Below are 13,864 nucleotides of genomic sequence, written 5' to 3'. Positions count from 1 at the left end.
TCCCAAGAAACTGCCACAGAAACTACCAAAATCTAGATTTCTCTTGCTACAATGGACAGTGCTCTGTTAGGACCAGACTCTTTCATCAAGAGAGACATGGATATCTTCTCAGAAGTGTGCAGGTGATTTAATTCTTCATAATTAGATCCCTGCCTCTGCCAAAATTTCACATCTCAGGATTTTCCCAGGAAAATTTACTGATCACTAGAAGAAACAAAAACTAATTCAGACAGACCTCTGTCTGAAGGTATAGATTAAGCATATACCTATCATAAAATAATAAATGATGATTATAAAGCTTGAAATAAAATTTCAGACAAGATCCTCAGAAGCATTCTGGACACTTAACTGATCAGATATTTGAAAGTCATATTTTTGAAGGCCTGATCCTTTAAGTAAAAAGTGCACCCTATACTGAAATAAAGAAAACTGAAATAAAGACATGAGCAGCATGTAATTAGAGAAGTCTGTCATATTAGTCAGACCATCCTCACAGGTACCTTCTAAAACAGTGCTATCTTATAAGCTTTCAATCATACTTACACATTCTTAAGAAAGTCTGTCCAATTCTGAGCACAGTAAGAGAGCAGGGACAAAGAAATTGGTCTTCTTTTAGTCAGACCATGATCTGAGGACATAGTATCAGAGGCCATAGATCAAACCTAAAAGTTCTCACCTTCAGTTTACCCTCTTGGATCCACTGGCAGAGTTGTAATATACTAGCTTCATGTTTGTCCATATAGTTCAACACTAAGAATCTTTCCCTGTGAAAGAAAAGAATGAGTTTTGATTTAAGAAACACTGGTAAACATTTTAAAATATTTACAAAAAATTTTCAGGAAACAGCATTGTTGAAACTGAAGGGTTATGAGTACAAATTACAATGAGATGTAGCTCAGACCTTTGCCAGCTTGTTGTGACAGCTCCCTGCAGTGGGAACTTGACAGAAACGTCTGTCTTAGAAAGTAATTCTGTTCAAGTATCAGAGATAAGAGTAATAAAACTGATATCACCAGAATAAGCAAATGTCCATAAAATGTAAGCAAATTCCTATTATTTTTTACCTTTTTTTTGGTAGTAGAGAGAATAATTAATGGGGCTGCAATTAGATGGTGACTATAAATTAACTTCAGGCTACTCAAAATTTTGCATATCCTGCTGTCACAGCTTTCTATAGCAATCAAGAAACTGAAATGATCATCAAAAATCATAATTACTTGTAGCAACATACTGACTGAATTCTGCACTGTATTCTACTAATTTTATCCATTTTTTTGAAATGCAGACAAGAGTAACAGGGACAAGAAAAGAATTCTAATTAGAAGAGGTCAATCCATTTGCACAGAAATCAAAAGTCTCCCCAACTTTCTGCAATGCAATGACCGAAAACTCTCCTAAGACTCTGCTCCCAATCTCTACTTTGGCTGCATCTGAATCCTGATAGGAGATTCAGCAATTCCCAGAGTCACAGCAAAACTGTTTTACCTGTATATGTCACACCTACAGTCCCATTATATAAAAAAACCTCCAAATACTAAATATGTAATTTCAATAAAATCAACTGCATCAGCTGCATCCTTACTTCAAAAATATTTGATTTTCTCTCTGCCTGAATTACTACACTTTGAGAGAAGGCACTCTGAGAAGGCACATTGGAGAACAGAACCACAGCAACACCTTCTCTTGTACTAAAGAATCTATTAGAAATTCCAGGACTACATGTATCTGTCACAAAAAAAGTAGTGTAACAATAGATACGTATGAGCATGTGTAAAGACATCACTTCCCATTTTTTACGCTGATAAAGATAAATGTAAGAGAAGGGATTTACTGACATTGTGATTACAGTTTCCTTTTTAGGCATGGCAACACTGCTCAGATTACACATGTCTATTGAGAATCTACAGACTACCTTCCAAACATCAGAGTCACAACAACACATGTGCAGTCGACCTGGAATCTGGTCATTAGTTCTGGAGGAGAAATGTACCTTGTGATGTTCCTTTCTTTCTGTATTTTTTCTATGTCAGGAGGCAGTGGAGGAGGATAAGGCACATCTTTGTTATATTGAGAAATCTGTCCACACAGGATGATATGGCTGTTCTGATTCATCTGTTTGGGACAGCACAAAGTGGGAAAAATTACATTCCTCTGTCTCAAAAACTAAATTTTTCAGAGATGCAATAGATTATATTGCAAAACTTTCACATGAGCCACACTTCCTGTAAAAGAGTGGGAAAATTGCATGCAGTCTCATTCAACCTATGACAGCACTCAAATAGGTAAATGTAAGGCAACAGTGGAAAAATAAATGCTATACAGCCTACTGTAATTTTAAAAGGCACTAAATAAAAGGAATATGAGAAATTGTTATCTTACTGTGTGCCCTTTTTTCAGAAGAGGGATAATAGGACAGAGAAATTTAATACAGCTGTTGGATACAGCTGTGATTTAGAACTCCCAAAGATGGCATTGCCACCGAAGCCTCCCTGTCACGACACAGAATGGTTGTATGTTAACAATGAAGCCTTTATGGAGGCCCTGCAGAACTAGTCTTGCATCAAGCCAGAAAACGAAAGCTGGCAAAAGACAAGATTACTGTGCTGATAGACAAAATTTTTATAGAATATTACCAAGTCTCCTGGCCTAAGATGTGAGAGACAAGAAGCAGAAATCGTGTTTCAATTACTGTACTGCCAGGTTAGTCCAAATGACAGATACTGATTTCAAATATCTGATTTCTCCTCAAGACCAGGATCGGCACCTGGATTAGATCACTGAAGTGGAAAACCTGCTCTGCTGTATTACAGGATGGACTCTAGTATGAATTAATTCAAAGTTGGGCATGCAGACACTGCAGAATAACTAGAATAAGCCTGACAGCTGGAATAATCACCTGACTTATAACCGTATCACTGATGTCTCCACCAACATTGTCAAAGTAAACATCCACACCGCCTGGGCAGAGTTCACGTAGCTGTTCTGCCACATTTCCCTTCTTGTAATTGATAGCAGCATCAAACCCCATTTCTTGGACCAAAATGGAGCACTTTTCATCTGTGCCAGCGATTCCCACCACTCTAGAGCAGCCCTCCAGACGGCCAATCTGCGGGCACACAGTTAAAGAAAAAAATAACAACAAACCAACTGAAAACCTCAAACTATAAAGACATGTCATTCATCTGCATACAGGTACCAGTGGATGAAAGGGGACCTTAGAGAGTGTTACAGTTATCCCCCATCCACTAAACCGCAGGCAGCGAAGTCCAGTGCATGCTCCCATCCCATGTGACACAACTGCCTCTTGTCACTCCCTCCTCACACCTAGATAAGGGGCAGGTACAATTTGCCATCTTTCCATAACTCACTGACTGCAGAAGATTTAATTTGTGGAGTCACCAATGACTGGCAGTACTTGAGAACCAAATATAGTATACAATTACATCTGCTAAGTAACATAACTTAGCTAAAAAAAGGGAAAAAAAATTAGACAATAATGGATGTAAATACATTCTTCATCCATTTGCTTATGCATTGTTTCTTCGTAGCTTCTCTCTATTAGTAAGTCTAAAGCTTGCTTAACAGCTATTGTGTTTGTGTATATATGAGTATGTATTATATATATATATTTGTAGATATACATATACACACTGCAACAGTGTGCAAAGGAAACCGAGGAGGACAAAACGGCTGCAAACCTCAAAACACAAAGAATGTCACAGAACACAGCACAAAGAAGGGTTTACCACATTTTTTTCTACTGACCACAGAAGAAAAATTAAAGTCTCTAGTCAATACAAAGACAGTGTTGAGGTGGCAGGCTACTATATAAATATATATAAATACAGGTATTTACACCATCTACTTTACTTATGCTAGCAACAAGTAATCACCATGGGCTGCTCTCTCCTATCCCAGTTTCATGACACTTAGTTTCACATCTAAAATCTTTCCCAGTGAGAGTGTGTGCCAAATCTGTGAAACTGGCTCTTCCCATGTGGTTATACCTACTCACGTTTACAATGATTTTATCCACGTGTTTAGTAACCAGCATGTTTCAGCATGTTCCAGAAGACAAAACTCGGTCACAGAGTATGTTCATGTGTCTTAAGCCCATCCTACCTGGCCAGCCAAAGAGCCGCAAGCACCGGCTGCTCCGCTCACCACCATTGTCTGATTTGCACCCACAGCCACGTGTCCCTTCTCCCTGATACCCAACAGGGCCGTCAGTCCCGTGATCCCAGCTGCACCGAGAAAGTAGGAAAGGCGTCCATTTACAAGCTGTGGAACAAGCTACAAAACAGAAACGTGTGTGGTCTTCATTTGGTTTTAAGGTAAGATTTTGCTGTTTGATTGCCTGAGGATAGAAGACTAACTCAGGATATTTTCCAGGCAAGGCACAACTGGTAGGGAGGAGCTATCTCTAGACTAGCTCTATCCTAACAACAAGTTCATATAAAAACTTTATATTTCCATAGTTTTAGAAAAAGTTTTTAAACAAAGCCACTCACAAAAACTTAAATTATGAAAGTGTCAAAAAGCAGTTGGGAGACAAGAAGTTTCCAGTAAGTGAACAATCCCTATAAGGAATGAAAATTCACCATTTTATCAAATATTGTGATTGCAGATCAGTGGCAAAGGGTCCTAAAGGGAGGAGTTTATTGGAAAGTATAAATTCTCTAACTACAGTCATTTTCTGTGTTACAAGAGAACGAGCAACACAATATATCTAGTGCACTGTTCCCTCTCCACTTTCAACTTAATATTGAATACCCTTTCTTCTGTGGATGTAAAATCTCAAGTAAAAGTTTTTACTAACATATATTAGTGAAATAAATTAAATTAAACATGTCGAAAGCTTTTCATGTCTTACAACTACACTCTCATGGATCAGTTCTACTAGAATTAGAATAATTATCAGAATTAATTAACAGAAGGAGTTTCAGGCAAATTTATTAAAAAAACAACAACTGAAATAATACTGGCGTGCCTGCTAACCAACAAAAGCATCTAAATTTTTCTTTGCTATGAAAAAAGAGAAATTGATACAGATTTTGGCACCTATGACTGGATCTGCCTTTTGAAAACTAGTTGTTCGAATAACGTTGGCTTGTTTTTGACTAAAAAATAGTATCATTAACGGTAGTTAACACTAGTAGTATCAGCAGTTATTTAGAAAAAAAAAAAAAAGGTTTAGTAAAAGAAATAGTAAAAGACAATCCGGGCTTTGCATTTACATTACCTTTTGTAGCAAGCTTCCATCGAGAATCGCCACTGTCTGCCAGGGCCAGGTGAAGGAAGTTACAAAGTCTCCTTCAGCGAGGTTATCATGTTTGCTCTCCTCCACAACCCCAACACCGCCACCATCAGCAACTTCAGAGAGCTGCCAGGGCTGGAGGTAATCGGAGCCAGTGTCCTCATTCATTCGGCAGCGCTGAAAGACAAGGCTTTAACTTGAGGAGATGTGTTTAAAACTTCAAACACAAAGGGCTCCTCAAAAATCTCTCAATAAGCCCCAAATATTCATAATCTTGTCTTATCTTTCCCCTTGTTTGCTCAGTACAAAGGGAGGATGGACCATTCTGATCTCCTCCGGCAGTGTTACCAAAGCCAACACATTCTATAGATGTTGCCTCAAAGGCACCCATGCAACCAAAGATGACTGGCTCAGATCTGACAAGAATACTACAAATTCCATTCTTTAACTGATTGAATCTTAGAAATGCAGGATTGAAAAAAACACCCACAAATCACTTAGTCCGTGCCTATGCACTGAAGGGCAGTCAAACATATGTAGACCATCCTCGACAGAGATCTGTTTAATGAAACATCTTGAAATCAGAAGTATTTTCTTTACATCTCCCCCTGTTGCCTAAGTTAGTACTTCAGGATTATTAAACTTTTTCTTAACTCCCAAGCTAAACCTACTTTCCAGAAATGTAGACTTTTCTACTATCTCCATCTATGCAGGTAATAAATGCTCAGAATTCTCTTTATAGCAAACTTTTACAGACTGTGTCTCTTTGGTTCTTCTTCCACCTTCACTTTCATTTCAACCCTGACTCTCCCAACCACATGATTTTTACAATTGTATAGAATTGGAAAATATGTATATAAGAAAGGCAAAATTCTTATAGAATTTTAAAGGTTAAAGGAAAAGCTGATACAGACAAATCTGTAATGATATACCAGGGCTCACAGTCCCTTCCTGGTTCTATAAAGTCATATTTCTACATATATCCAAGGCACATTAAAGCCGAATTCCTTCCCAACATAACTCCATCAGAATGAATACAATTATTAAGTTATACTAGAGATATACTGGAGTCCTGTAATTAGTAACTTCAGTGTTAAACATCATGACAGGTACAGAGTTGAAGGTATATTATAAAACAAATTCTGGCTTAGCCCTAAGTCCATCACCTACCATGTAAGGGTCCACAGAGAGATAGAGGGTTTTAACACGCACTTGTCCTGCTTGGACCGTATCCGCTATTGTACTTTGTTCTAGTCGGAAGTTTTCAGCCACTGGCACTCCATTCTTCCCTAGAATTATTTTAAAATCAAACAAATAAATGAATCAATATAGAGCTTCCCTTAATCAATACAGGAAGGCCTTTTTTCAAGGTAGTCCTTTTTAGAGTAAGTTAGGTTATATATTTATTCAGGTATAAAACTACCTACCAACTTTCAGTTTCCATGCTGTTTGCTACACATGATTGTTATGAACAATTAGGGCAAATTTAAAAAAATAAAATCAAGAACTGTTCCCATTCTTAAAAATGGTTCTGTATACTCTTATACGCTGAAAAGCCTCTAGTGGTCAAAACTAAGATATGCACTGGGACTTCTCACACATAACAAAATCATCATGCACTATTCTGCCAATAGCAAATGACCATAAATTTTAACCAGTTTTAAACTCTCACCTTTCTGCCTCTTTTGACTCAAGCAGGATTGAGGGAATACAGATCACAGCCACTGCACATGCATATGCTTCAAGAGCATCCCTTTGCATATACAGACAGATCTCTTTAAATTAAAGCTTCCCAGAAACACCTGTAAAACTGTGCCAAGAGCCCCAGAACTGGAGCCTTCATCCTCGGGTTGGTACCACATGCAGCAGATCAATCAGACTGACAACTGGAACCACTGGCACTAAAAGGAGACAGCCAGACACCCTTGCATATTTTAAGTCAGAGTGACTGCACAACTCCAGCAGGCTACTGTTGTAACATTTTGAAAGACTTATTTGCAGGTCAAACAATAATTCTTACTGCTTAGGACTATTTTGGCATTAAGCAGCATACAGTACTCCCTGCAAAACCTAATGTGTTCTACAACAGAAAATTTATGAATTCACTATTCAGACTATTCTGCTGACATCCATAACACGGTAAATGTGTAAGCAAGAAAGTAAACAAACCCTCAAGAGTATAAACTTATAAATTTTAAAAATAAACACTTTGAAACATGGAATAAAAGATCCAACATTTACTAAAAGAAGCAAAAATTAATAGTAACAAAATATTTTAGTCATCTCTTAAAATGTAAAAAGAACAAATGTCAGAACTAAAAAGCTCTGTTTGCTAATCTTCTTCCCTTTGAGCCCCTACACATAAACTTTATTTATTGCTGCATGCAATATTAAGGCATACAAATGCCAATATCTCATGTTAGAGCCTGTTTCTACCCTCACCATGTTGGAGCATAAGGCAACCATAACACACACAATGGCTTCTTTATCAGAGAGAAATACATACCAGGCCGTGAATTCAGCACTACTCTCTGTATAATCATCCCTGCTTTGCAGCAATTTCGCACTGGATTTCTACAAAAGAAAATGTTGTTTGAAGGACTGAAACATAAGTTTTCTTCAAAAAAAGAATATGGGGCAAAAAAAGAATTTGGAAACTGGGGATGAAACACGGCCTCACCAGCTTCAGCATCCATGCCCAAGAATCGTACAAGGAATCATTTAAACCAACTTCACACATAAAATAAATAAATGTGTGAGTAAGGAGTTTCCCTGTTTATCTTGTTAAAGCCCAGATTTTATACAACTTTGCAGTAGCACATGCTGGAAAGACTGAAAATTATACTGTCCCATGTTCCTTGTAAGACCATCACCACCTCCTACCAGGTTGCAGGAAATGTGTTTGATTCGCTTTCGTGTGCTGACTGAGAATACTCTGTTCCCACCCAAAAGACACAGAGACAGCTTTGCATGCAAAGTCAGGTGCCACTCAATAAAAGGCACACAGGCACGTCAGAATATCAGTTTGCAGGTACTTGATAAAAAGAGATTGTTGTGTAAGATGTGTTGTGTGAAACAGCAATTCTTTCTACTAGCAGTGCATTTTCTCCAAAGAAATGGTCTGGCCCAGAGATAAGAAAGAATTAGATTTCCACTCGATCTGATCTACAGAATAATTTTTCCTTGACTTTAAACAGTTTAAAATCTGTGGTCTTGCACCTGTGAGACGCAAAGTGATTAAGAGGGAATTAACCTGATTTAACAGGAGAAAAATCATGATCTTACATGCTTTCAGAGCTAATACAAAATAAAAGTGTTATTACTGTTCTCAGCAGAGTGCCATAAATAACCAACATCCACATGAACCAAGGACATTATGGAATGAAATATGATAGCTGATGTCTTTGTCATAATGTTTATTTTGCTGACAAGAACGGCAAATTGGAGTGAAGCTAAAAGATGAGCCCTGAAAGAGTACATCATCACCACTTATCCAACACCTTTATTCTTTGAACACTGCAAAATACAGAACCTTCTTCTGTATCGTTACAGTGTTTACATTACAGCACTCACAAACCATCAAAAACTACAGCCTGGAGTGCTGAAAACATAATTAAAAAGTTATCAGGAGAAAAGGTGTCCCTGGCCTTTCCCTCTCCTCTAAAACCCACAACTGACTCAAAACACAAGTATCTTATTAAAAAAAAAAAAAAGATAAAGGTTGAGCACTTGATTGTATTTGCACTTGAAAAGCTACTTATTTGGCAACATTTATTCTAGAGTTAATTTCTTTTCAGTATTTCAAGACCTAAGGAGGCTACAAGCTATAAGGAATGAACCTCAAATGTGTCTTTACAGCATCACATCAGTGAAAAATAAGTGACCTGCAGAGTTCTTTGGACAAAACAATTTAGAACAACAGTCTGGAAAAAGACTAGAAAAAGAGTGGAAAAAGTATCCAATATAAGTTTTGACTACTTCTTTGAATGCCTGACATTTTGAGGGAACAAAAATGCTGTTTATTTCCCTGGTCATTCTCACAGCTTTTGTTTGAGGAGCATGTGTACTAATTTAATTTGAAGATCTTCCAGACATTGTGAGTGGGTGGACAGAAAGCTAAGCTGGCAAGTGAATTGTCACTCATTTTATGATAACTGTCACAGTAAATACAACACTGCAGATGGACCGTTTATTTCTAAATATGAGTGCACTTACAGTGGAAGTCAGCAACACCATTATGCAAGCAAATGGTCACACTAACACCACAGCATACTGCAAATCAAGCTTTCCTCACCTTATAAACAATACGCAAGTGACTTAAGAAAATAAGTAGAGGCACCATCCTTTAGCACTGTAAACTGAGGAAAGCTTTTGGAGAGAGAGAACAGATTTTTTAAAAGTGAAATAAAGGGGATTTGTACCATATACACAACCTTTTCCAATACATGCATAATGCCAACATGAAGGATGCTTTTGACTCTGTTTTTTATAAAAGACAACACAAAGCAACACACATTAGCATTTTTTAGCTTTTCCAAACAAAAGCAACCTGAGTTGGTTTTACACTTTAACATCAAATAGAGTAAAAATCAATAGCAAGTTTTAACATCATCATTCTATGCCAAGTTCACACTATCTGACCCATACTATAAGTACAACAGGACCATTAAGCAGCACAACAGCAGTATCTGCATGGGAGTATAAGTATGTTTTAGCCCAGTTTTATTCTTGTTCCTTTGCTCCCTTGCCTTTCCCCATTTTTGCAGACACACATGACAAGTCCTTTTAAAAGCATTAAATAAATTCCTCAATGCTAAAATGCTCCAGTTTGTTCGTTTGTCCTAGGCTTGGTTCCTAGAACTTCTTGTTTCTGAGACTGCCTGTAAGACACACTTTTCAGTTACATATATTTTGCCAGAATGATTCACCTGCTTTCAAGTTGTTAAAGCCCATGCCACGTGCAGCCTAGTTAGAAAAAAAAAAAGAAAAAGGAAGAGAAGGTTGCCCTGTATTAGGCCCAGGCAGCATGAAGGAAGAAAGCAGTCAATTTAAACAGAGGACGACAAGAATACTTGGAAGTCTTCTGAAACTGCAGTGTCAAAATGGCTGGAGCAAGCATCCTCAGAGGAAACTCAAGAAAAGAAATTTCTTGAGGAAAGAATGATTCTGAATGAGGAATGCGCGGGAAAGAAAGATGAGAAGAACTGGGACTAGGAATCAGAACAGAGAAACGTGGCAAGAATAGCAACTTAAAGGTCAGTAAAGCACACAAAAGAGAAACAGCATGGGGAGAGAGAACTGAAGAAACTGGGAATGATGAATGGGACAGAACCAAGGAAATGGAGACAGGAATGACTGGTCAAAAAGAAACAAAAAAACCACAAGTGTAACTAGTAAGGTGAGGGAAATGTAAATGGAAAAGAAAATGTAGTGGATTAAGTACCAAAGACTTCACCACATCCCTAAAGAGCTCTACATTTGATGAATATTAATTAATCACAAGCCAGAATCAATACTGACTGTCATGAATGGCGAAAAGCACATGCCATAAAAAGGTTGAGTACTTTCATAAACTGAACTAATAAATCCAGATTTCCTAATGTTCTATGTCTTACCACTGAATTCTCTGGTGTGAAGTTCCTCCCACAGTGTTTTCTTCATGTGGGCTTTCTGACACACTGTTAAGGGCTGAGGAAAGATGCAATCTTTCCTCCAAGAAAGAAGCAGATGAAAAAGAAAGAATGACCATAGTAGTAGGGTCTTGATCCAGCCATCTTTTTTTTATATATATTCCAAGAAGCCTAATATTTTTGAGCTTTTTATCAGATTTCACTGACATACAGAGCAAAAGTTCCAGTAAGTATACACATTCATATCTACATACAATAGGACTATATAAACTTTACTTTTTCAGATTTAGGTGCCAAAAAACCCCAAAACTAAAAGTTCTCAGGTACTCCATCTTAGGCTTTTTTTTAAATATATAAATAGTTGTATTGGAGTTGCTGAAAATTATTTTAAAATACCATTTATTTATATAGTATATATACACAAGGCCTATTTTTTTCTTAGCAGAATTTCACATAAGGAATGTAGACTGTTCCCAGAAAGGCAGGTGCATCACCTGACGGGATTTTTTTGGGGGAAGCCTATGATGCAGTATGCAGGCTCCCACGTGAGAGCAATCCCAGAGAGCGCACTGCTTATCCACTTTTCGCAGGTATGCCTAAAGACCACGTTAGAAATCACTGCTGCCAAAGGTGGAGGAGCCCCTGCAGGCAGGTCGTGATCAGTGTCAGAAGCTGCGGACAGAACAGCCCCGGAGAGGGAAACCGAGAGGGGCGAGAGGCAGCGCAGGGGGGTCGGTCCTACGGGCTCATCTGGAGGTGCCGTGGGCTCCTCTCCTCTCCTCCGTGATCGCTCCACCGCCCCGGCATCCCGGAGCTCAGTAAAGCTCCATTCCCGCTCTCGTTCCAGGGATCGGGCAATCCCAGCAGCCTCTTCCAAGCGCCACACCTGTGTCCCCGCCTGCCCCGCAGCGAGGAGGCGCTAATCCCTGACGAAACGACTCCCGGGAAGGAGGACCGAGTGGACTCTGCCGATCTCCCCCCCGGCGGACCCTCGGTGCGGCTCCATCCCCCAGGACCCCCGAGGTTCCCGCTCACCTTGAGCCGCCCCGACCGCCCGACAACAACCGGCCCCACCCCGGGCCCGCCGCGCGCGCGCGGGCCTTAAACAGGGAAACGCTGGGACACCCCCTTAAAGCGGCGATGGCCCGAGCCCGGCCCGGCGGGCGCGCAGAGCTGCGGTGGGGATGGCGGCTCATCGTCTGAATCGCAGAATCACACACAATCATATTGAATCATTACGACTGGAAAAGGCCTCCAAGATTATCGAGTCCAACCTTTGACAGATCTACACCTTGTCAACTAGACCATGGCACTAAGTGCCACGTCCAGTCATTTCTTGAACACCTCCAGGAATGGTGACTCCACTACCTCCTTGGGAAGTCTGTTCCAATACCTGACAACACTGTCCGTGAAGAAATTCTTCCTGATGTCAACCCGAGCCTACCTTGGTGCAACTTGAGACTATGTCCTCTCATCCAGTCACTTGTTGCCTGGGAGAAGAGGCCAACCCCCACCTCACTACACCTTGAGCCTCCTTTTCTCCGGGCTAAACAAGCCCAGTTCCCTCAGCTGCTTCTCATAAGGCCCTTCACCAGCTCTGTTGCCCTTCTCTAGACTCACTTCAGCACCTCGATGTCCTTGTTGCAGAGAGGGGGCCAGTACAAACAGTACTCGAGGTGTGGCCTCACCAGTGCCGAGTACAGGGGAACAGTCACTGCCCGGGTCCTGCTGGCCACGCGATTTCTCATACAGGCCATGGTGCCATTGGCCTTCTTGGCCAGCTGGGCACACTGCTGGCTTCTGTTCAGCTGCTGTCGACCAGCACCCCAGGTACTTTTCCACTGGGCATTTTCCAGCCACTCTTCCCTAAGCCCGTAGTGCTGCATGGGGTGGTTGTGACCTAAGTGCAGGACCTAGCATTTCAATTTATTAAACTGAGTCACTGAGAAAAGGCGCTTAGAGTTTGTGAGGGTTTTTTCTTTGAGAGCACAGTTAACACCAGGAGATGTTTGCTCCTTGCATATTCCAGTGGATGAGATTCTGTTCATTGCTGTGATATAGGGCTGTTTATAGCCATTCCTAAAATTCCAGTAAAATTGCTGTTGTGTGCAATATAATGTATTTACTATATACACGCTTTTTCTATGCTTGAATACAGATGAAGATGTTTCTTTCCTTAAAAAAGAGGCTGCAGGGAGAGCCATAATTTTCCTGGGATGGGGCTTAGGTCCTGGCACTGCCTGACAGGATTCCTATGTGTATGCCCTATGTCGTAGTGACTCACCATGCTGGAAGGGCAAACAGGTCTGTGAAGTGGCCACTGAGTCAGTGGCAATTACTGCAAAGCTTGGAGTGACCACTTAAGACTGGAAAAGCTCTGACTAATGATCCCAATGACTTTGTACTCTGCCTCTCACATAAAGGCAGGCAAAGCCTTTCTGTTGTAGCTTTACCCATAGCGCTGTAATATAGGTGTAAGTGAATGATTTTTATTTGTGCCACCATAATATATAAAACTTTGCATTTCACATTAGTTACAATGACATAATTGGAACTGAGATGGTCTAGGGGGCAAAAAATTAAGTTTTAATAAGGGCATTTATACCTCCCTACTTTTTTTTTTTTCCCCAACTTGAATCAGTTGATCTAATGACAGGTCAACTTATTGTGATTGCAATGCACTGAAAGCAGGTCTTCAGGGTTGAATATGTCTTCATAGTTTCGGATGGGCATATCTTGCATGTAGGAGGCCTGCATTCAAATGAATGAGCACTGACTTGCCTCATACTTGTGCAAGAAAAAAGCAGCACAATTATTACAGAAATAATTATTTCAGAAAACAATGTTACGTGTCACTACATGAGCAAACAGGAAAATGAATGTATTACTGGAGAGCACCCTGTTAATTTAGAAGTTGTGTATCTCAATAACTAGTAATAATTGAAAGAAAAATGGGGAAAGGGAAAAGGTATGCTCT

The 13,864-nt window shown here is 39.8% G+C and overlaps 1 protein-coding gene across 11 annotated transcripts in view; it reads right to left on the bottom strand.

The window, feature by feature from the left end:
* Nucleotides 1-11,941, bottom strand: part of PTGR2 (prostaglandin reductase 2) — a 36,145-nt gene extending 24,204 nt beyond the window's left edge. For 7 of the 11 annotated variants that reach the window (XM_039389049.1, XM_039389052.1, XM_039389054.1 and 4 more), the window contains exons 1-8: nucleotides 9,552-11,767; nucleotides 7,764-7,831; nucleotides 6,428-6,546; nucleotides 5,243-5,434; nucleotides 4,123-4,293; nucleotides 2,897-3,106; nucleotides 1,991-2,112; nucleotides 677-764 (exon numbers count right to left, since the gene is read on the bottom strand). In XM_039389049.1, coding sequence (XP_039244983.1) covers nucleotides 677-764; nucleotides 1,991-2,112; nucleotides 2,897-3,106; nucleotides 4,123-4,293; nucleotides 5,243-5,434; nucleotides 6,428-6,546; nucleotides 7,764-7,800 — 939 coding nt within the window. In that variant the 5' untranslated portion in view covers nucleotides 7,801-7,831; nucleotides 9,552-11,767. Of the gene's footprint in view, nucleotides 1-676; nucleotides 765-1,990; nucleotides 2,113-2,896; nucleotides 3,107-4,122; nucleotides 4,294-5,242; nucleotides 5,435-6,427; nucleotides 6,547-7,763; nucleotides 7,832-9,551; nucleotides 11,768-11,922 lie in introns of those variants that run through there. The other 4 variants (XM_039389050.1, XM_039389051.1, XM_027748806.2 and 1 more) reach the window with 4 other exon arrangements.
* Nucleotides 11,942-13,864: the final 1,923 nt, after the last annotated feature.

The sequence above is a fragment of the Pipra filicauda genome, unplaced genomic scaffold (assembly GCF_003945595.2).
Source record: "Pipra filicauda isolate LSUMZ 115617 unplaced genomic scaffold, ASM394559v2 scaffold6_size6359152_pilon, whole genome shotgun sequence".
NCBI classification, from domain to species: Eukaryota; Metazoa; Chordata; class Aves; order Passeriformes; family Pipridae; genus Pipra; species Pipra filicauda.
This window is presented reverse-complemented; position numbering and strand designations above follow the sequence as displayed.